We start from the raw sequence: 21,874 nt of genomic DNA, 5'->3' as shown, positions 1-21,874 counted from the left end.
CCGACTCTGGGGTTGCGGCACTCATCTTGCTTTATTGGCTGAGGGAGCCGGCGTACAGCTTCCGGGTCATGTGGCCAGCATGACCAAGCCACTTCTGGCGAACCAGAGCAGTGCACAGAAATGGCGTTTACCTTCCCGCCGGAGTGGTACCTATTTATCTACTTGCACTTTGATGTGCTTTCGAACTGCTAGGTTGGCAGGAGCTGGGACCGAGCAACGGGAGCTCACCCCATTGCGGGGATTCGAACCGCCGACCTTCTGATCGGCAAGTGCTAAGCTCTGTGGTTTAACCCACAGCGCCACCTGCGTCCCTTGAAACCACCCCAAATGTACACAGTCCTAGTGCTCAGTCCCACAAATGGCTGTCTCATGGGAAACAAAATTATCATCTCTGACAAACACTCCCCTCTCCCGAAGAACATTTAAGATTCTCCAAGTGTTTTCAAAGGAAACCAGATCCAAAATAAGTTTAAACTCTTAAATCACGCCACTGGGCTTCTCCGAAGTATAACATAAACATGAATTTGCTTCTGAACATCCCCACAGGGATTTAACCCCCCTCCCCTTTACAACATTTATTTGACACAACCCTTCAGCCTTTTGTGAATTTGTGGAGGAAAATGTCAACCTTAAAGCACTCTTTTTAAAAAGTTAACTGGTTCTCCATAGTCCTCCCCTCCATGTGCTCTTTTAACTGTACTAATTTCAAATCAATCAACTGGTGGTTATGTAAGTTGTTTATAATTTCTGTCACGTCAGCCCTGAAATAAATCTGTAGCTTGCCAACGTTACGTAAAGAGGGGGAAAGTCCCCTGAATTGGGGAACGAGATGGGGGTCTATGCTTGGAAGACGCTCTTTTAAAAATACTCTGTTGCTCATTATGCAGTGGCGACTCCCCCACGCCTAGATTTTCTTACATAACACAAGAGCTTGTTTACATTGTTGTAAGCATAGCTTCAAATGGATCCTTCAAAAAATGGAAGGTTAGGAGAAGCAGAACTCGAAAATCCAGTTCGGACTTTAGGGTTTGTTTTCTTGCTGTGGATTTTGGCTTTCCAATATATGTCCTGCGAGGGGGAAAACACCCTACATGGTTGTAGAACACAACACTATTTCTCAGATGCAGAAGCAGTAACATGCAAGGCTCTTTGATGCAAAGTTAAACCAGTATGGACAGCTCTTGAGTAGGAAGATCTGCTTTTATTTTAAAGCTGTTTTGACTCCCAACTGAACCTGAACCGAAAAACCAAATTTCTTTCCCAAAGTAGGGGAGAACCAGAGCTGTCATTTGAAAGCCTATTGGCTGAAGTGTGTGCTAATCCTAGTGAAAAAGGTGATGCATGTATCTTCCACAGCATCTTATCCCCTAGGAGCACTCACAATTCCATTACCTACAGATGTTTCCCTAGCCAAGGAATAGCAAACGTAGCCCTCCAGGTTCCCCTATCTGGCCCTCAGCACCCTCCCTCTGCCACACCCCCATTGGTCTGCCATTGCACCTTCCTTGAGTGTTTTTGCCTTGTTGAGATGTGCCCTTGAACTCCAATGCCTCTTGCATGTCTGGATGGAGTTAAGTGGTGTGAACAAACTAGTCCACTGTACAAAGTTAAACTCTCTGCCCCTCTCACTTTTCCTTTGGCCCCACCCACCACTGGCATGTGACCCCCCGTCTCCTCAGAAGGCTGCCCAGAAAGGAACGTAACCCTTGGGCTGAAAAAGTTCCCCCAGCTTTTCCCATAGTCTCGTGGGGTAATCCACAGGATCTTACAAAGAGCTCTCACACATGCTTAGCTCCCTTCCAGATTTCTAACATGTTGAGCAACTTCCACTTTGAGACTTGCCAAATGCATAACTAAATCTCAAGCTATTAAAAAACCCCAAAAACTACAGTCCAACACACTTCTGGTAAGCTCTCCAGCAGCTCCCTTTGATGGGAGCCAGCTGGGGTTAAGAACTGAGAAAGGGACGGGAACTAGTCCCTCTCTCTCCTGGTTAGCAAACCATCACTTGAGAAAATGTTAAGTTGCACTAAGTTTAAAGTAAGTGCCTGACAACTCATCTGTAGCACTTTCTTGCATACGTAGTGGGACTAATGGTTTTCACACCTAACTGCACTGGATAGTACAGAAGAGGGTCCCCCAACAATTCAAGGTTGTTTGCCTGTCTTCTTTAGCAAACCAGAAGCCAGTCACTAGGCGTGGTCTCTTAAATGCCAATGACACCTGACTGCGTGGAGCCTTTCACCCCTGTTGAGAATGCAAAATTTCAGCCCAAAGGACAGAAACCTTGCAGAGGGCTATATGCTTGCTCCCACAAGTTGATTTAAGAACTTAAGAGCCCTGCTGGATCAGGCCAGGGGCCCATCTAGTCCAGGAACTGAGCACAACATATTGTGTTCTACTGGCTGCAAACCCGTTTGCAAGGGTATCAGGTCATAGATAGCGTAGGATGCATGAAACCCAGTACAGCAGAATGACTCACTTTGGTTCTTAAAATAGGCCTTAGCTATATGATTTCACCTCCTGTTCACCCTGAAAGCTTGCACAGCTAGGATGGTAGTTTACATTCCAGACAGTCTCTCTATTACAGCACTTAGTCTACGGGACTGCAAGTTGGCCTTCATCCATGTGCGCAGAAAGTTCCTCATGAGCATGGGAAGCATTTCCCTTATAAACGATAAGGCCAATGTGCCCTTTGGATCCCGCCTGGTGTCTGAAAATCACATGCACACAGACATGGAGAAATAACAACACAAAAGTAGGTGCTTACTCCATAAAACATTAATATTTTAATGAAAAATCTTATCATGTTTCTATCCAAATACACTCAAAACTAGTTTTTCTTCCCTCCCAATTTTGACTTATTAATGGGACCAGTCTGGAGATTTTTTTTGTTTTTGAACTTTTTTTTAAAGATTAAACAACCAGGCTAGCAAAAAAGGTACCCAATACATATTCTTCTTATATCAAACAAGCTAATATTTCAGTACAAGGTAACTATACAGAATATATACATCACACAGAGAATCACAAAAGCGAACACTACAGGCTCAGAACAGATTTTGAAAAAACCATGATATTCACATTGATTACAAGAACTCTAAAAATGATTGTAACAGTGAAACGGCACTTTAGTTTACAAAAAGTCACAAAAATATATATATAGCCACCAAGAACTATGGGTTCCTGAAAAATACTAATAGCCAGATATAGTATATAAAATGCAAAGTGTATTTCAACATTAAAAATAAAACCAAACCCAAAAAACATTTTTTTTCTCCATTAAGTTCAATAAACATGCCAAGTAGCCTAGCTGTGGTCGGCACGGATGAGAAAAGCTGTATGAGATGGGCAGCTGGTGACTGAAGACTGGCACAGTTAGAAAGGGGAGGGAGTCACACACACAGTGGCTGGGGAGCCCCTTGAGAGTTCAGTTCACATTCCCAGATCCATCTTTACTCCCATCCCCTTTAAGGATTCTACAAAGGCCCAGAGACAAGACAGCACTGCAAAAGTGGGGCCTGGAAGCACTCTCCAGCTTCCGTTGGGGTGGGGGGGTGGGGTGGAAGTCAGAATAAAGCTGTCAGCATGCGGGCAGCTGAAACCAAACCAAACCAAACTGCACCACCCTTCTGAGGTCTCTCTAACCCTGTCCAGAAAGGAGGTCACAAGAGTGCTGCTGGAGAGCATCATCGAGGTGGGCAGGCCCCTGGGAGAGATTCACGAGACCCGCTGAAGTACTCTTGATACCACACAGAGAAATTAAAATAAAAACAACAACACACCACAGAGCTTTAAAACCAGTTATCTTGCATTTAAAAATATTTGCATCATTTCTTTTTAAAATTACCAGCTTTTATTCTATGATGAGCTCTAGTATTTATTTATTTCTAATATTACTCCGCTTCCCAGCCAAATGTGACCCCCGAAAGCCTTGAATGGCAGAGTTTACCCCTGAATCCAAGCAGGAAACACTTGTTCCTAAAGAAACTTAGGGCAATGACTGTTAACGTTTTTGTTTGTTCTGTTTGTTTCTGGGATAAGAAAAGCAAGCCTTTATTTTCTGCAGAAAGGCAACTAAGGAGCAAAAATTGCCTCTGTTATACTGATCCTCATCCAAACCATTCCTGGTGCACTGCGCTCTGCAGACTTTTAAGAAAAAGGCAGAGGAACAGGATCTAACCCTCTGCCATCTTCTACCTTAAGGCTGGTGAAGAAAAATTAGTAACAATCCCTCCCCCAAAAAAATCTGACCAAAGCCACTATTTTAAAATTTGCAAATGCATTGTTAAAAAAATACAGTTTTAATCTCTTTTGGGAATTGGGGCCTAGGGACTTTCATTTTATAAAATATATAATATATATATTCATATATTTTGCTACACTGGCACTGGTTGCTTAAAAACAACACTCTTTCACATTTACACTTTTCAGACTAAGGATAAGTGCCAAAACTAGAACTAAGGACACAGATACCATGTTCTGTGTTAGAATGGGGAGCAAAAAAATTGGTCAGTCTGAGAAGAGGCTGAACGGTCTTCCAAAAGATGCATAAAAGGCAAAATGAGCCCTAAGCTGGTGACAAGAGGTTTGCTATATGAAACTGACATTCCATGTTGCGCTTTGGGGGAACATGGTCTCATTTCCCACGTACACATACCCTCTTTGTGGGTATCACCTGTTGGCACATTGAAACCAGCCTCACTAGTGTGCAACTTCTGAGAGATGAGGAAAATGTCAGGTGTAGATCCTAACTCCCACCTGTGCCCTTTCCAAATTCTGTATGATAACAGATGCTTTTCCTTTGGATATAAATCTCACACACAAATCATGGAAAGGCTGTACAGTATATCCAGATTCTTTGAGTGCTACATCAAATGTGTAGGTCTCACTGAAAGACTGCTAGAATAACTTAGGATGGTTAACTGTAAATCCCAACACTACAAAAGCATCACCAAAGAAACTCAATTTTATTATCTTGGGTTGGAAACATCATTGAGCTCCCCCAGTGCAATTCTTATGATGGTGCCTTGGAAAAGATGGAAAAGACGCAGGCTCAGTGGGATTTAAAACAGGGATGGGCAAAGGTTATTAAGCCTTAAGAAGGCTTAATACATCCAGCTGGTGGCTTTTAGATTAGTTCACTGAAGCTCTTTGAAATAGAAGACTGTGGCAGCAACCTGGGGTTATTCTCTTTGAGAGCCCAGGTTGGGATGGGTAGATGAAGACCAGTCACTCTTGGGTAAAGAGACTGATGCTGCAGGAGGAAGGAGGAAATTATTTCTCCACAGCACTGGCCAAACTTTCAAGAAGCCTATAAATACCCCATGGGGCTGACTGTTTGCCACCCCCGATTTAAAATATGCTATGCATATAGCTTATTTAAACTAGGCACACTTTAATTGGAAGTAAAGTTTAATTTAAATAAGTGGGGTTATGTTTTCAAGTTAAACATGGGTAAGACCCCAAATTCACCTACGCGATTGCATTTAAATGCTTCTAACAGACATCTGACTCAGCAAGTTAACATTTCCAAATGCCAAGGTACAAAAACAAGGACTCTTTTTCACAGATAGGTAGCTCAATGGAGAGGGGGGTATTCCTTCACCAGGAAACATTTATGTATTACAAAAATGTTTCTTTCTGTGGAAGAGAGAACTTTCAACTGATCCTTTACTGGGCTGGGATTTAAAAATACTGAATAAATACAACAAGGTATGGGTTTTTTGTACTGTGACACAACACAGTAGCCCGTAATTCACATAAACAGTAACTATGCTCAATTTTACTTATGAAAGAATAAACTTGAGGTTGAACGCACTTTTTATGAATTTCTTCATTTAGTGTTTTCCTTAGTATTACTTCTGATATGAAGTTTCACATCTCCTAAATGTAGATCACCTGCTCTACATTTGCACATATCAAATGTGCAATTTGCACTTGCGAATTATGACTCATAACTGACCTTATAGAGATAAGATGTACTGTGTAGGCAGACCCCCCTCCATCCTCTGGAAAAGAGGTTAAACAACTGCAAAGCACACCTGCTGGATGGTCTGCCAGGTAATGAATTTGCATGCAACCGATGTGCTTCCTGCATCATTTAGACTCGTTGCCTTAATATGATTTGTGACAAGACAAAACAAAACATTTACCTATTGAAATTTGCTACTTCAAGTCAGTTTCATCCTGCATTTATGGGATAAAATAAATGGACAGTCTAATGCATCCAGAGGAATAATTAAAACTGCGGTACAAACGATTCTCTTTTGCTGATTTTTGTTATATGATGGAACCGTCGTACTTCATACAGGTTCAACCTGAGAAGAGGGACAGAGCCTCAGAGGGGGCATCTTTTGCTGAAAATAGTGGAAGTGTGATTTTTTTATTCTATTTGAAAATCATGGGAAGAAAAACCTAAATCTATTTAACAGAACACTTGTACAAAGAGATGCCTCCTTAGTTTTTTGTATTAGTAGAACATCAAATTTCTTCAAAACTATGATTTCCAACTATTGCTGCATAAAGTATCAGCCCTGCTAATTAACCTCTGCAGTGACTCAATTATTTTTTTCCCTATCAGCCCCCCACTTTTAAAAAATTGTTCTTAGTTTGATGATAATGTGAAATTCATTTCATTGGTACCTCCCTCAGATAAATTTCACTTAAAAAAACATTTGGTGAATTGTGAAGCTTCGATGTGTCAGGATACTCAAAACCAAACAAACGAAAAAGACAGATTAACAAATGTAGTCCAAATTAAATTTCCAAGCCTTACCAACGACAGAAGATGTTGGCAAAAAACCCAAAAACTGCCGGCCTGAAAATGCCCTATCATGTGTTTACAACCTTTTATAAACTTTGCAGGGAGAAATGAAATGGCAAGTCTTTCTGATTATTGCTTGCTGGATCTGTGTATGTAGCCAGAGTAATGGCTTTTATGAAACCAGCTTGGCAAGGGTATAAAAATGTTTTAAAACAGGAAGATTTTATCATTGCTAATAGGCCTTCTGTAAACAACCCCTGTTGGGTTAGAAACCTGGCCTCTAAAAGAAAATAAATTGCTTGCATTATCTAAAACCAGTATAATAAAACCGAAGTGCATACATAGATGTGTAACTGCAAAAGAGTACATCAATGCACAAAAGCTCTTTTGCCTTTTGTAAACTCTCTCCTTGTCATGTATTCATACTACTCCATGATGTTAAATACAACTAGGACTTCTTGACTACAGAGTTTTTTATGTACCACTTCGGAGAATGAAATCCAGATAAGGCCATCTGCATGAACAGTTTCTAAAAAGGAGTGGCATGTCAGAGGTGAGCATACCTAGGCATGTTCCCCTTTGCTTTGCCAAAGCCAATCAATCATCCGCTTCTAAAAACAGAGGTCTTGTAAGCTTTAGAAACAGTATAGTAAGCATGCCTTAAAGAAAAGCACAGACCGAAATTATTCCTTCTAAACAATACATGGTCTACCAACGCAGGCAATTTTTTCTCTTCCATACTTTTTTTGTGTGTGTGTACTCAAAACTCATCATTTTAAGCACCATTAATTTTTCTTCCTGCACCAGAAATCCTGCAAAAATGGGGTGAGCGAAGCAATCCATTAACAATTAGGTCTGAACTGCAGAATGAGAAACCACAAATGTAGTTTGAGTGTGCTTAGCTTTCCTTTAGAAGTGCATGTGATGTTCTGATAGAACCTTACTGTGCATTTCAGTCTTAAAATGTTTCCACAGAAGTGCGCGTTTGGCTGTGAAGAATAGTGTAATATCTTTTGCAGTTTATGGTTTTAACAGCATAGCTTACAAAATTTAAAAGGGGTACATTCTCGGCCCCCCCTTTTCTGAAAATTAAATTAAAATGTACAAGACCAAACACAGGCACTTTCCAAAAAGACAAAAATGAAACCAAACTGCGGACTTATTCAATAGTGATAGACGAGAGCCCTGGTTTCGGGGGGTCATCCCGGCTCACGTCGGCACTTGCAGTCGTCTTTGGCTGCTCTGGCATGTCTTCTTCCTTTTCTGCCAACCCACCCAGAGGCCCCAAGGGGAAAGTGCTTTCACAATTCTGAGTTGATGAAACCTGTGAAATGACAGGCATTTGGACAGAGGAGCTGCTTTCAAATCCATGCTCTCCTAGCTCATACTGGCCAAGGGTCTCTTCCTGTTCTTGGTTTAAGTAGTCCGGTACTAGGAAATCACTAGAAGGGAGGTCAAAGGTTAAGAGAGACAGTTACTTGTTAGTGAAACATTCAACATGCTTCTGCTAGCTACAGCATGTCGTAAGGCAACAATAAAGCTAACTTCACAGCATGGCCTCAGGAAAAGCTGCCATTAAGAACTAAATCTCTATTCTGGCTCTCATATGCCTTTCAAAGGTGCTGTGTGACACCTGTGTTATATAACACGCTAGGTCACTCCTTTAGAGCAGCTTGTCCCGTGACTCTAGCATGGTTATTGTCTTCATGCTACCACAAAGCTTTATTTTCAAATGTCTGTGCTAGCATGGAGAATTCCAACATGCAGCAATCCCACAAGCTTTCTGCATGTAAGCTGAAACTTGTGAACTGCCCCCAAATTGCAGTGATATCATACAAAACTACAGCAGAAGGTCTATTTTGTATTCCACTCCCCACTCCCTGGTGGTAATTTCATTATCTGGGCATAGGTTCAAACCTGGCCACCCATCAAGACATATGAAAAACACACAGTACAATCAAAGTGCAATCATGCCCCAAAAAGATGGGGAAAGATTTAGTGTTTGCCTGCTTTGAAAAAAGAGGAATCAGTAAGGAAGCAGACCTAAATAAAAGAATATAGAAAACAAAACAAGTATCATGCCCATGAATCGTATTCACCCCACCCTTGCCCCTGGCAGAGATAGTCCCATACTAAGCTAGCTGCTCTGGGGCCAATGGCCATGAGTTGAGGATGATGGGAGTTGTAAACCATAACATCTGGAGGACACCACACTAGCTGCCTCTACTCTGGGGGAAGCTGCAGCAAGGGGAAAAGGCGGTTGTGGAGAATTTTGCCAAGGAAAAAGCCATGGTGGGCATGAAACCCTCAGTTCTCAACCTGATTGTTTCACTCTCCCATGACACTGGGTGGTCTTGTATTGCAAAGTCAGGGGTTATCGACACTTAATTTTCCTCCGCTCTTTCCAGGCATGATTTAAAGCTCCATGTATGAGCACCCTATTTTTACTCTGGAGTTGTTCCCATGAAAACTCGCTTTTCATAGTGTTGAAAATCTGCAGAAAACATGAACTGACGTTTGCTCCGATTCAGCTTTAAAGAGCAGGTTTTCATGGGGAAAGCTCGGGGCAAACAAAACAAAACATTAAAGCACAGGCTTCTGCCTGAAAAGAGTAGGGCAAAAGGTAAGTGTGGATAAACCTTAATGGGTGAAACCCAATGAAAAATATTTTTGTTGGACTAGGATTTCAAAATTTAAAAATAATATTCAGAGGTTTGGACAATTCAATTTTTTTGAAGTGGGAGTGGGAAACTTAAGGAGACACTGAAATGTATCTGCTACCCAAGAAAACTAATCATAAAAAGGTCTGAGAAAACAAAAGTTAAACAAAAATACATACCAGCATTTTGATCTGTGACAAAATCAAAAACCAAAATGGCATACATAAAAAAAAATAGTTTTGAAACTAAAGGTTCCTTAAGTTTACTGTTTTGTGGTCAATTACATATTAGAGAAAACTGATATTAGAAGTAAATAATAAAGGGTTGTAACAAACATTTTTGTGTGGTAGGCTTTAAAGGGTGCCCTACCAAGTACAAGCCAGTCAGTATAAAGCCGTATCAATTCAATTATTTTCAATGGGAGATTTATTTAAGTATTTGCTAAACATCTGGCGTAATCAACTTTGGTTGGTGCCCTTCCTTTCTGAAACTGGGAGGGCTATCCATTTCACGTCAGCTGAAATTAATTCCCTGTCAAAAAGTAGTATTGAAACATAACTAGACATTGCAAACCAGATCAGCCACATAAAGGGTAATTTGTTTCATTTGGATGCAGCCGTTAAAGAAGTTATGAAAACAAAGGCAAGAAGATGGGAATACCCTATTCAACACTGCTAACATCCTCATGGATAATCCTGGTCAGTAAACCGAGGGGACTATTAATGTGAGGCAGTCTAAAGGCAACATGCTGCCCTGATTATGTGATATATAGAATATATACAGTTTTTTACAACCCCAAAAGCAGAATAGAGATTATTGGTGACAAGGATGCAGTAGCCCACTGGGTTGCAATAAACTGGCAACCCGGTGGGAAAAGATACTACAGGCTGCCCCAAACACAGGAAGAGATGGTTCAGGAATAAAAAAAAAGGCATGTTTCCCTGATAGGTTTTTTGCGCTGCACCTCACCTGCTCTGGAAGTAGTTTGCTAGCTCTGACGCTTCATGGTTCAGACTCCTCAGATGAACGATTAAATTTCCAGAGTTGGTGAACATGGCGCCACATGTTTTGCACTCGTAAATCCGAGGCTTGCGGATAATGTGCCGGGAAACCCGCATGTGGTGTTTATATTCCCCGAAGGAAGTGAAAGTGGCACTACATATCTGGCACCGGAAACAGCGTTTACCTTCGTGCTTCAGGCGATGCATCTTTAGCGAATAAGCCCGGGTGAACTTTTTCCCACAACGGTCACACTGAAATGGTTTAATGCCTGTGGGAAGACAGAGAAGAAGGAAATTGACTCTCCCCAACTTAAGCCAATGAGGGGCAAACTCCATTCTTCACAGACTGTAAGGGCAGAAGCTTCTACCTATTAACACGGAAACTGCTTTCTGAAGCTTCTAAGAGCTGTCAAAGGCTGAAAGTAACAGCAGTGGTTTTTCAAAAAGCTGGGAATATGAATCTTTCAATTAGATATCAATCAGCTGCAGGATACATAACTTAAATCTGATGTAGTGTTGGAGCAATAATGCCTGGATCACATGCTTGGTAATTTTGTTATGCTTGCAAGAATGCTTTCGGTCGGCCACAGTGCAACATTCTTTGCACTCTTCTCCTCATGGTAGACAGATGTTAAGACTAAGCAGTCTTTCCTCTCTGCTCTTGATTATACAGGTTGACTGAAAATGCACTCCTAAGTTGCAATCCTATGCACACCAGCTAGGAGCAAGTCCTACAGAACTCCATGTGTGGTATGTGCAGAGGGAACAAGTTCCGATCACTTCTTCCCTCTGCATATCTCCTAAACCTGTTCCCTGAACCCCCTAGAGTAGATTTAAGGGGCACAGGAGGACATGGGAGATGTCCTGTTGCATAAGCAGACCTTGTTCTGCGCACTCAACAACTTAATTGTTTTTTTTTTAATAATAGTTTTTTATTGCTTTTTTTCCAAGGTCAGAATACATCGTCAATAACACAACAAAAGCGGTTTTACAAAGAAAAGAAGAAATTATAGAAGAAAATTCACTTTTTCAAATCAATTTTCATGATCAACCGGACTTCCCCACGTCCTCCATCCCCTGCTTTCTTTACAATAAAAATAAACAGCAAATTAATACCTTATTTCATATGTTTTTGTGTTTTCATTTAGTTATTTAGTCTGCAATTTATGCTTTTATAAATCATAACTTAGTTTCCATCCTTTACCAATCTCAGTACTGAAGCATGTTTTCCCAAAAGCTTAGCAAATTCTCAACATTCATATAACTTGTAGTATTTTTGTAAATAGTCCTTAAATTTTTTCCAGTCCTCTTCCACTACTTCTTCTCCCAGTTCTCGGATTCTGCCTGTCATTTCGGCTAATTCCATATAGTCCATCAGCTGCGAATGCCATTCTTCCAGCGTGGGTAACTCCTGTGCCTTCCAATATTTGGCTATAAGAATTCTTGCTGCTGTGGTTGCATATAAAAAGAAAGTTCTATCTTTCTTTGACACTCTCTGGCCCACAATGCCCAGGAGGAAGGCCTCTGGTTTCTTATGAAAGGTATACTTAAACACCTTTTTCAACTCATTATAAATCATTTCCCAAAAAGCCTTCACCCTCGGGCATGTCCACCAGAGATGAAAAAATGTCCCTTCAGCCTCCTTACATTTCCAACATTTATTATCAGACAAATGATATATCTTTGCAAGTTTGACTGGGGTCATGTACCACCTGTATACCATTTTCATAATGTTTTCTTTTAAGGCACTACATGCCGTGAATTTCATACCGGTGGTCCACAACCTTTCCCAGTCTTCAGACATAATGTTGTACCCAATGTCTTGTGCCCATTTTATCATAGCTGATTTAACTGTCTCATCTTGAGTGTTCCATTTAAGCAGCAAGTTATACATTCTTGAAAGCACTTTCGTCTTAGGTTCAAGTAGTTCTGTCTCTAATTTTGATTTTTCCACCTGGAAACCAATTTTTTTATCTTTTTTAAAAATCTCTAAGATTTGGGCATAATGAAACCAATCTCGCACCTTTCCTTTCAATTTTTCAAAACTCTGCAACCTCCAGGTATCACCATCTCTTTCTATTATCTCACAGTATTTTACCCAGCCACTCTCCAATATTCCGTAGTTTTATGGCCTTAGCCTCCATCGGTGATAACCACCTCGGAGTCTTACTTTCAAGTAAGTCCTTATATTTAGTCCAGACAATGAATAGAGCTTTCCTGACAATATGGTTTTTAAACAGTTTATGAAGCTTTACCTTGTCGTACCACAAATATGCATGCCACCCAAAAGCATTACTATGCCCTTCCAGATCTAGGACATCAGTGTTTTCTAACAAAAACCAGTCCTTCATCCAGCAGAAGGATGCAGCTTCATAATACAATCTTAAGTCCGGCAGGGCAAACCCCCCTCTTTCCTTTGCATCTGTTAATATCTTTAATTTTATTCGGGGCTTTTTGCCCTGCCAGACAAACTTCGAAATATCCCTCTGCCACTTTCCAAAACATTCCACTCTGTCCACGATCTGGAGGGTTTGAAACAAAAACAACATTCTTGGCAATACATTCATCTTAACTGCTGCAATTCTTCCCGACAAGGAAAGTTTCAATCTTGACCAAGTTTCTAAGTCCTTTTTGATTTCCGACCAGCATTTTTCATAATTATCCTTAAATAAATTCAAATTTCTCCCAGTCAAGTTAACCCCCAGGTATTTCACTTTTGTAACCACATTTAGTTCTGTTTCCTTCTGGAACCCGTCTATTTCTGAAGGTGTCAAGTTTTTTGCCAAAACCTTGGTTTTTTGTTTGTTCAGCTTGAATCCCGCCACCCGACCAAACTCAGAAATTAGTTCTAAAGCTCTTTTTGTGCTGACTTCTGGCTCCTGTAATGTCAAAACCAAATCATCTGCAAAGGCCTTCAATTTGTATTGTTTTTCTCCGACCTGTATTCCTTCCACCAGCTGATCCCTCCTAATCAAATTCAGCAACACCTCCAGGACAGAAATAAATAACAAGGGTGATAGGGGGCACCCCTGTCGTGTCCCTTTTTCAATTTTAAACTCCTCTGTCACCACACTGTTTACTATCAATTTAGCCTTTTGTTCTGAATAGATTGCTTCGATACCATTTTGAAACGCCCTTCCCACTCCCATCCCCTCCAAATTTTTCTTCATAAATTTCCAAGATATATTGTCAAAGGCCTTCTCCGCGTCTATAAAAATCAAAGCTGCTTTCGTATTCATATTTGTCTGTAATAACTCCAAAATATCAATAATATTCCTAGTGTTATCAGACAAATGTCTACCAGGGAGAAAGCCTGCTTGGTCCTTATGAATTACTTCATTCAAAACTTTTTTCAGTCTGTTTGCTAAAATATCAGCAAAAATTTTGTAATCCACATTTAGGAGTGAGATGGGACGATAATTCTTAAGTTGAGTCTTTTCAGATTCCAATTTTGGTATCAGGGTGATGAATGCCTCTTTCCACGATTCTGGTGCCCCCTTCCCTTCCAAAATCTGATTACATACCTCCATTAGTGGCTGTATCAAATATTCCTTCAGTGTCTTATAGTATTTGGAGGTAAGTCCGTCTGGGCCTGGGGATTTGCCTGTTTGCATGTTCTGAATGGCACTTTCAATTTCCTGTTGTGTTATTTTATAGTTCAGGGCTGTTTGTTTGTCTTGTGTTAGCTTTTGAAGGCCATGACTTTTTAAGAAATTATTTATTTCAATCTCTGCTTGGGGTCCTTGGGTATAGAGTTTTTTAAAATATCTCTGGAAACACTTTCTAATCTCTTCTGGTTTCTGAATACATTCACCTTCGACCTCCAGATTGGTAACAAAGTTCATTTTTTGTCTCTTTTTCAGCTGCCATGCCAGCAGCTTCCCACATTTGTTTGCCGATTCAAATGATCTTTGTTTCATCTGTTTAATTTTCCATTCAATTTCTTGGTTTATCAATTTCGTATATTGTGTTTGGTAGAATTTTATTTCTCTTAAAACTTCTTTTGATTTTGGATTTAGTCTCAGCTTTTTCTCTCCATCTCTTATTTTGTCCAAAATCTTGTCCTTTTTACCATTCCAGAGTTTTTTCTTAATGGTGTTCTGTTGTATCAGGAACCCTCTCATAACAGCTTTACTCGCGTCCCAGATTATTTTCTTTTCCACCGAGGTATTCAAATTTATTTCAAAATAGTCTTTCAACGTTTTTTGGGCCTTCTTCACGATCTCCTGATCTCTAAACAAGTGGTCATTCATTCTCCATCTGAAGGATCCAGCTGGTGTGAGTCTCAAGTCCATTTTCAAAGCGTTATGGTCGGAGCAAGTTTTGGGGCAGATCTCTATTTTTCTTGTCTTAGGTGCCAGTCCTCTAGATATCCAGATTTGGTCGATTCTTGTCCAAGATAGGTGGGCCTCAGAAAAGAATGTTCCCTCCTTACCTAGAGGGTTCTTTGTCCTCCAGATGTCAATCAAGTCCATATTGTCTGTCAGTTCAAAAAAAGTCTTTGGAAGTCTGCCGTCTTTGTTCAAATTTTGGTTTTGTGACTTATCCATGTAAGTGGAGACTACCCCATTCATATCTCCCATCAAAATGATGTTAGTATAGTCAATGTGGTCCAGCATTATCTCATGCAGCCTCTTATAAAATTCCGATTTCCCATCGTTTGGTGCATATATTCCAACTATCAAAAATTTTTCTCCTTGTGATTGTATTTCAATCGCCAAAATTCTTCCTTGTTCATCTTTAAAAACCAATTTTGGTGCTAGGCTCTCCTTTGCATAGATCACTACTCCTCTTTTTTTAACCTTGTCTGATGAAATAAATTCTTGGCCTAGTCTCTTATTAATTAGCACTCTCCTGTGGAGCCTAGTCACATGTGTTTCTTGAAGGCAAATGACGTCCAATTGTTCTTTTCTCAATATATGAAAGATTTTTTTCCTTTTCTCGGGAGAGTTTGCGCCATGAATATTCCAACTAAGAAGCTGCAGAGACATCCTGGATCAATTTATTTACCAGTAGGGGTGTCTCCTTTGTCTTCTTTATCTGGCGGTGGAACCGGATTGAGGCCAAACGAAGGAGGTGGCCAAGCTCCTGCTACTCCTTTCCGAAGGTCCTCCCCGTGGTCGTTTAGGAACTTTTCTTGCTCCTCTGCTGTTCTGATTCTTACCTTCCTCCCTTTCAAGGTGAAAGATAATCCTTGAGGGAATTCCCACCTATAGGGGATTGTGTTGTTTCTCAAAAGGCTTGCTAGGTCTTTATATGTAGCTCTTAATTCCAACAGCTGTTTTGGTATATCTCTGAAGATTTCTGCCGTCTTTCCCTGAATCACCAATGAATTTTTGAAGTGCAGGCCGAGTATGTTATCTTTTTCTTGCTTGGATCTCAAAATGATCAGGCAATCCCTTGGTTTATCCTTCTTGACCACTCTTCCTAATCTAAAGGCGGTGACGATTTTAAAGTCCTTATCTTCTGCCAATTCCCAGAATTTAGATATTTCTGTTGTCAAAAAACCAATCAAGTCCTCTTTTTCTGATTCTGGGATATTTCTAAGCCTCAGATTGCTTTCCCTGTTTTTCAATTCTGCCAGGGACAGGTACGCTCAGTGGTCTTACCTCCCCTCTTAATTCCTCTATCCTCTTTTTGTTTTCGTCTGCTTTTGTGTTTACTTCTTCGACTAATTTTCGGTTTTCTAATGTAGTCTTTTCAATATTACCTATTGCCTGTGTATTCTTAGTGACCTGGTCTGTCAATTTATCAATAGAAGCTGTCACCTGATCAAATTTAGCAGATTGTTCATCAAATCTAGCTGCTTGTTCATCAGCTTTCTTATTCAATGCTGCCAGTTGGTCCAATATTTCTTTCGAGACAGGATCTAGCCCTCCTGCAGCCATCTCCCCAAGAGGTGGCTGTATATGTTGTCCTTCTTGCAGGCCTGTCACAATTGGAACAGACGATCTACGTAGCTGCACAGGCAAAGTTGTTTGCAAGAGTTCGGTTTGTTTTGCTTTCTTTCCAGCCCTTGTTTTTGGTGCGCCACTCATTCCACAGCTGTCCCTAAGTCAAGGTCAAATTGTAAATCCCATGGGAAACAATCCAAAAGAAGGTAAACATCCAGATATAAAAGCCAGCAGTTCTCAGAGATTAATAATTCTACTATCCAGTAGGGGGAGCTCCCAAAAAAAAAAAGTTAGGAAGGAAGGATAAAGAGTTTCCACCATTAAGTTCCCACACACACAAAAAAATTAAATAAAGTCCAGAACAGGGGGGGAACCCTCCATTCAATTTTAACTGCAGAGAATAAAAGTTCTTAACCAGGGTGCATGCAACAGTTCCTTTTTTTATAAAGATACAAGGTGGCCCAATATAGCTTTATATACAGTTACCGCAGTCCGATGTTACTTGTATCCAGGCAGACCGATAGCCAGGTTTCGTAACTTTGTAATCCACTGGTAAACAGAAAGAGGAACCACAGTCTTTATCCACTTACAAAGCTGTTATAACTTTTTTTGAGTTTTAAGCAGTCTAGATCGAATTTGCAAAGCAAATTCCAACTTCTTTTAACCTCCTTTCAATGCTTCCGCTTTAGAAAAGTCTTTGCTCGACACTTTAAACAGAGCCGGAAGACTGACTTCCTTTTTAGCGTCTCCCGCTTTCAGCCAAATTTCGCCAGATTTAAGTTCAAATAGAGCCTCAGGTTTCTTACTCACGAGTAAGTTGTTTCAGTTCTGTTGTTCAAGGAAGAAAGGTCAGCGCTGATCAGCAGCAGCCGCGCGGCTTCACTTCCACGGAAAGAGCGATGGATTCACAGCACCGCTACCCCCTCCACGTTCCGATACCCCTTACGGGGTCTCTTCTGCGTTTCCGAGGTCGCTTCTGGTGCCCGCCGAACCCCACGGCCACGGGCTCACTCTACCCGTGGTTTCTCTAAGTGGGTCGTCGCTGTGCCGCAGCGCACGACCCTTTTCCGCGGAGCCCCTCTTCAGCAGCTGAAGAGGACCGCCATTGCTGAACGCGCCGCCTCCGGAAGTCCTGCGCACTCAACAACTTAATTGAACCCCATGCAGTGGAACTTCTGAGTTGACATGCAGAGGCTTGTGTTGTTCAGTTTTATTGTTTTACACAGCTCCAAACCCTTATGAAAGCATCTCTGTGCATCATTTTAATTTATTTTTCCTAGGAAGGCTTTGAACTCCTAGCTATAAGGCTCCAATGTGGAAGAACAATAGCCTAGCTATTGTTATTTATTATTATTATTATTAATATTTTTAAGGCCCAGCACCAGCAAGCATATGGCTGCTGAGTGAAAAAAAATGTTGCATGCTCTTTAAGTCACATGGGGGGTTGCGATCAAACAATGCATTTCAGAAGCACAATGTGGAAGGTCCTTACCTGAGTGGATGAGCATGTGCTGTTTTAAGTTCTGAATACGGGTGAATCGAACACCACAGGTGGGACACTGAAAAGGTCTATCAGGGCCATTTGGGCTGGGTCTCTCTGTGCTACTGGTTGAAGGAGCAATATAGAGCTGGTAAGGATACTGGACATTCTCCAATCTGAAGAGGCAAGCAATCACTCTTTTAGAGGGAGATCAAGGAGAAAAATGTGAAATACCTAAACGCAAATATGAATGTATATAAAAACAACAACAAAACCTCAACAACAAATTCAGTAGCAAAACTGAAGTTCATTCTGCTAAACGGTACTGAATCCCTCAATCTCCTAAAAGACTGTTTTGGTTGCAGTGGAATTCTTATGGAAACTGATGAACAGCATGCTGGTAGTCAATGCATGAAAATGAATAATTTGCATTAAAATACTGTCACAGTGAATTTACAACTGAATCATTCCTAAAGTAAGCCTTTCAGAAAACTGGTTACATTTGTGATGGGCTAGTAAAATCAAGAGTGAGACTGCAGTGTCTGGACCAAAAACCAGGCTTAAATTCCACCTCTCATCTGAATTGCTCGTGTGGCCTTGTACAAGTCACAACAGCAGTGACTTACCTCACCATGCTGTTAAAATTATTTATGAATTTGTACCCACTGATTTTATATAGAATCAATGCAGTACAAAATAAATAAAAACACAAAATAAAATAAACTACCAAATAAAACCAAAAGCAGACGATTATACAATAAGAGACTGATAGTTCTGAGACTGCACACTCCTTCCCCATACCCCAGCTCAAGGTTTTTCTGCCAGCCTCAACCACGGTTGAAGATTGGCATAAGAACTGTTGATACAATGAAAATGGTATTTAGTGAATGCAATTGGTTATGACTTTGGTATTCAATCACCTTTCCTCCATGGTGTAACAAGGGAGTTAGGTTAGGCTGAAAATTGGTGACTGATCCAAGGTTACCCAGGAAGCTTTCTGACTAAAAGAAATTTGACCTTCCGGGTCCAAAACTACTACCACACTGGCTGTTTTATTCTGGAAGGCTTTTGGAAACTTTTTTTTCCTTAAAGGAAAGGATTTTAACAGTGCTGTGCTGTTTTTATTATCTTTATTTTAATAAATTTGTTATTTTAATATGGCTTTAATTCTATTATAGTTTAATAACTTTTTAACAATTATCTTTTATATGTTTTTAGCTTTTTGTATTTTATCTGTGTTGTTTTAAATTCTGTAAGCTAACTTATGTCCCAGTCTGGAGAAGAGTCAGGATACAAATAATAATAATAATAATAATAATAATAATAATAATAATAATAATAATACAATAAATAATAACAATGCCCCTCCGCTCTTCTTTAGTTAAAATCTCAACCTCAGAACCATTTCAGCACATAATCAAGCACTAACATTTACAGCCTTTCTAAATCATGTGATCCATTAGACATGAACTGTATCTTACTCTGCACAGAAATTGCATACATGTGTGCAGTCTCACAGCATCCTAGGCCCTGCAGAACACTTCTCACACTGTGTGTGTACGTACCGGTCATCATCATCTGCATGAACGTTACCACCAGAGGTACTCTGGAGTGTTGGCAATCCCTCAGTGACCCCTTCATCTATTGAACCTAGGCAGTTAAAGAAACAACACACATTAATCTTCAGTTTAATGGAAGCATGTATGCACCAAGATATATAATCAGCTCTGTAAGAACTTTACTACTTCGATTACACATTTCAAAAGCCAATGATCGCAAGGATGGCTTAATAAATAGTTCAATAATAAGAATGTGTGTCTCAAAATAACTGACTAAAATCACAATCTGTTTGATTTAGGGCCCATGGGTCTGGGAACTACCTAACCACGTTCTGTTATTTTTATTTGCCCTAGGTACTGATATGGTTGGACTTGTATTAAGCTTTCTATCTTGCTTTTATTTTGGACCTACTTGTAGAGAGAAAGTAAGTTAAAAGTATTTTTCTGAAAAATAAAAAATATATACTTTTTATTTAGCTGTAAATTAATCTATCAACTCAGATTTAAGTAGAAAATACCTTGAGAGGGATATCAAACTGACATGTTAAATGGTGCAATGCTTGCAGAAAGAGGCAGAGACCAAGTGCCCAACTAAAAAGTAGTCTCTGAAGTTCACATCTTTTCTCACAAGCTCCCTCTTCTGTGGCCCCCCAAACATGATTTGTTGTGTGCACAATACGCTCCCAAGCAACTAAACACAATGACCTGTTTTCTATGCAGTAAGTTTAGAACACTACTATGCACAAATGCAAATACTTGTTTTACTCAGTCTACATTTAATTCTTTGTATCTTCAAAATCATAATTGTAGCATATCATAAATATTCAAAACAGAAAAAAGGAACAGCTATTTTATTAAATCGTATTAGAGATTATGTAATTTAATGTTCTTTTACGGAAAACACTTCTTGGAGAACATCACTGTTGACAGCAAGTGTCGCTTTGGAAAGATGATGCTTAGACATTGATTACTGAGGTTGATAAATTGTGTATGCCTACTTTTCTTGGCCAGACCTTGTCCACCATTCTTAAAGCGTCAGTTCCTGGCTGGCTCATTATTAATCTGAGGCTGTGATCCTAAAAATACCAGGAAGGCCCATCAAACTCTGTGGGGCTTATTTCTTAGTCAGCACTTAAGTCTACAAAGCCATTTAAATGGTACAAGATCTCTAAGTGAAGATCTATTGTTAAATTATGCTAAGAATTGTAACTTAAGAAAATAAAAACAATGGCTTTGTACATTCATATACTTAGCATAGTTTTAACAACTTATTCAGACTGTGATTATATAAAACAGCAGATTCATAGAGCAAGCTCTAGGCTGAAGGCATAAACAAATAAAAATAACATAAATGTTAATTACACAGTGGTATCTCAGGTCACGTTACCTTCGGGTAACGTAATTTCGAGTTACGAACGCGGCAAACCCAGAAGTTTATACTTTTGGGTTTTGCCCCGTGCACATGTGCAGTAGCACACTATCGTGCCGTGCGCATGTGCAGAAGTGGCGCCTCTGGACTTTTCAGGGTAAGTACGGACCCCCGGGACGAATCAAGTTCGTATCCGGAGGGTCCACTGTACAGTATGTACTTTATATATTGAAAATGTCTGCATGTATGTAGACATTTGCTTGATTTTTAAATCCATTTATTAAACAAAATTGAAACTATTAGGCAGCACAGATTATCTCTGTAGTCACCTTCACAATTATAAGTGAAAAATCTGGCAGATGCTGCCAATGGCCGCCTTCCAGCTCTAATCACATGCAAATAAAATAAACATATGCAGTAAGTTGCACAATAATGTGGATGGGGATTACCATTCAAATACACAATAAAATGTTCATGCCATCCGAAACGATACAGGGCAGATAAGACTGTATCTTCACTTTGATACATAGCAGAATTATGTCTACAATTCTCAATCCAGTGAGGGATATGTCTGTGTTAAGTCTGATTATGCACCCGGATCTACTTAAATGGATCAGGAAACGAGGTCCCCAATATTGTTTCCTTCTCCTTTTCTCTGAACTATGCAAAATCTTTCCTCATATTGCCTTCCTTCCTATAAACCAGCTATGAAAAATACACACAGTTCAGCTGGGTTTCTAAATGTCTGCCTCAAACCGCAATATAAAGGCAAATCCCCAACCTTTAGCCTTCCTTTGCTATCTCAATACTATTAATTAAGCTTATGGCCAAGGCAAAGTGGGCTAGGGTGGCCTATGTTTTGTTTTGCATTAAACGAATGATCTTTCCCATTCTGTAACACTGTATCAGCTGTGTTTAAAGCATCAAGGCCATTATACTCACTGCCAGTTATTTTGTATAAATATTCTAATCTTAATAAATTGAGTGCCTCTTGCTCTTTCCCCAAAGCAGGCAAGATAATATTGGCATCTATTGGTTTCTGCTAATTCCCCCCAAATAAGCAAAGCAATATTGGTATTTACAGAACAACTGTGGCGTGCAGTAGTCTCCAGTAAAGATGTAAGATACAGATTTATATGAATGTG

General features: G+C 40.0%; 1 protein-coding gene across 5 annotated transcripts in view; it reads right to left on the bottom strand.

Annotated features, from left to right (window-relative positions):
• Window positions 1-2,766: 2,766 nt before the first annotated feature.
• Window positions 2,767-21,874, bottom strand: part of ZBTB44 (zinc finger and BTB domain containing 44) — a 38,730-nt gene continuing 19,622 nt past the window's right edge. For 4 of the 5 annotated variants that reach the window (XM_081172573.1, XM_081172570.1, XM_081172572.1 and 1 more), the window contains exons 3-6: window positions 19,367-19,451; window positions 17,814-17,977; window positions 10,396-10,696; window positions 2,767-8,208 (exon numbers count right to left, since the gene is read on the bottom strand). In XM_081172573.1, the coding sequence (XP_081028699.1) occupies window positions 7,926-8,208; window positions 10,396-10,696; window positions 17,814-17,977; window positions 19,367-19,451 (833 nt within the window). In that variant the 3' untranslated portion in view covers window positions 2,767-7,925. The remainder of the gene's footprint in view (window positions 8,209-10,395; window positions 10,697-17,813; window positions 17,978-19,366; window positions 19,452-21,874) is intronic. The other variant, XM_081172574.1, reaches the window with a different exon arrangement.

The sequence above is a fragment of the Podarcis bocagei genome, assembly GCF_964188305.1.
Source record: "Podarcis bocagei genome assembly, chromosome: 15".
Lineage (NCBI taxonomy): Eukaryota > Metazoa > Chordata > Lepidosauria > Squamata > Lacertidae > Podarcis > Podarcis bocagei.
This window is presented reverse-complemented; position numbering and strand designations above follow the sequence as displayed.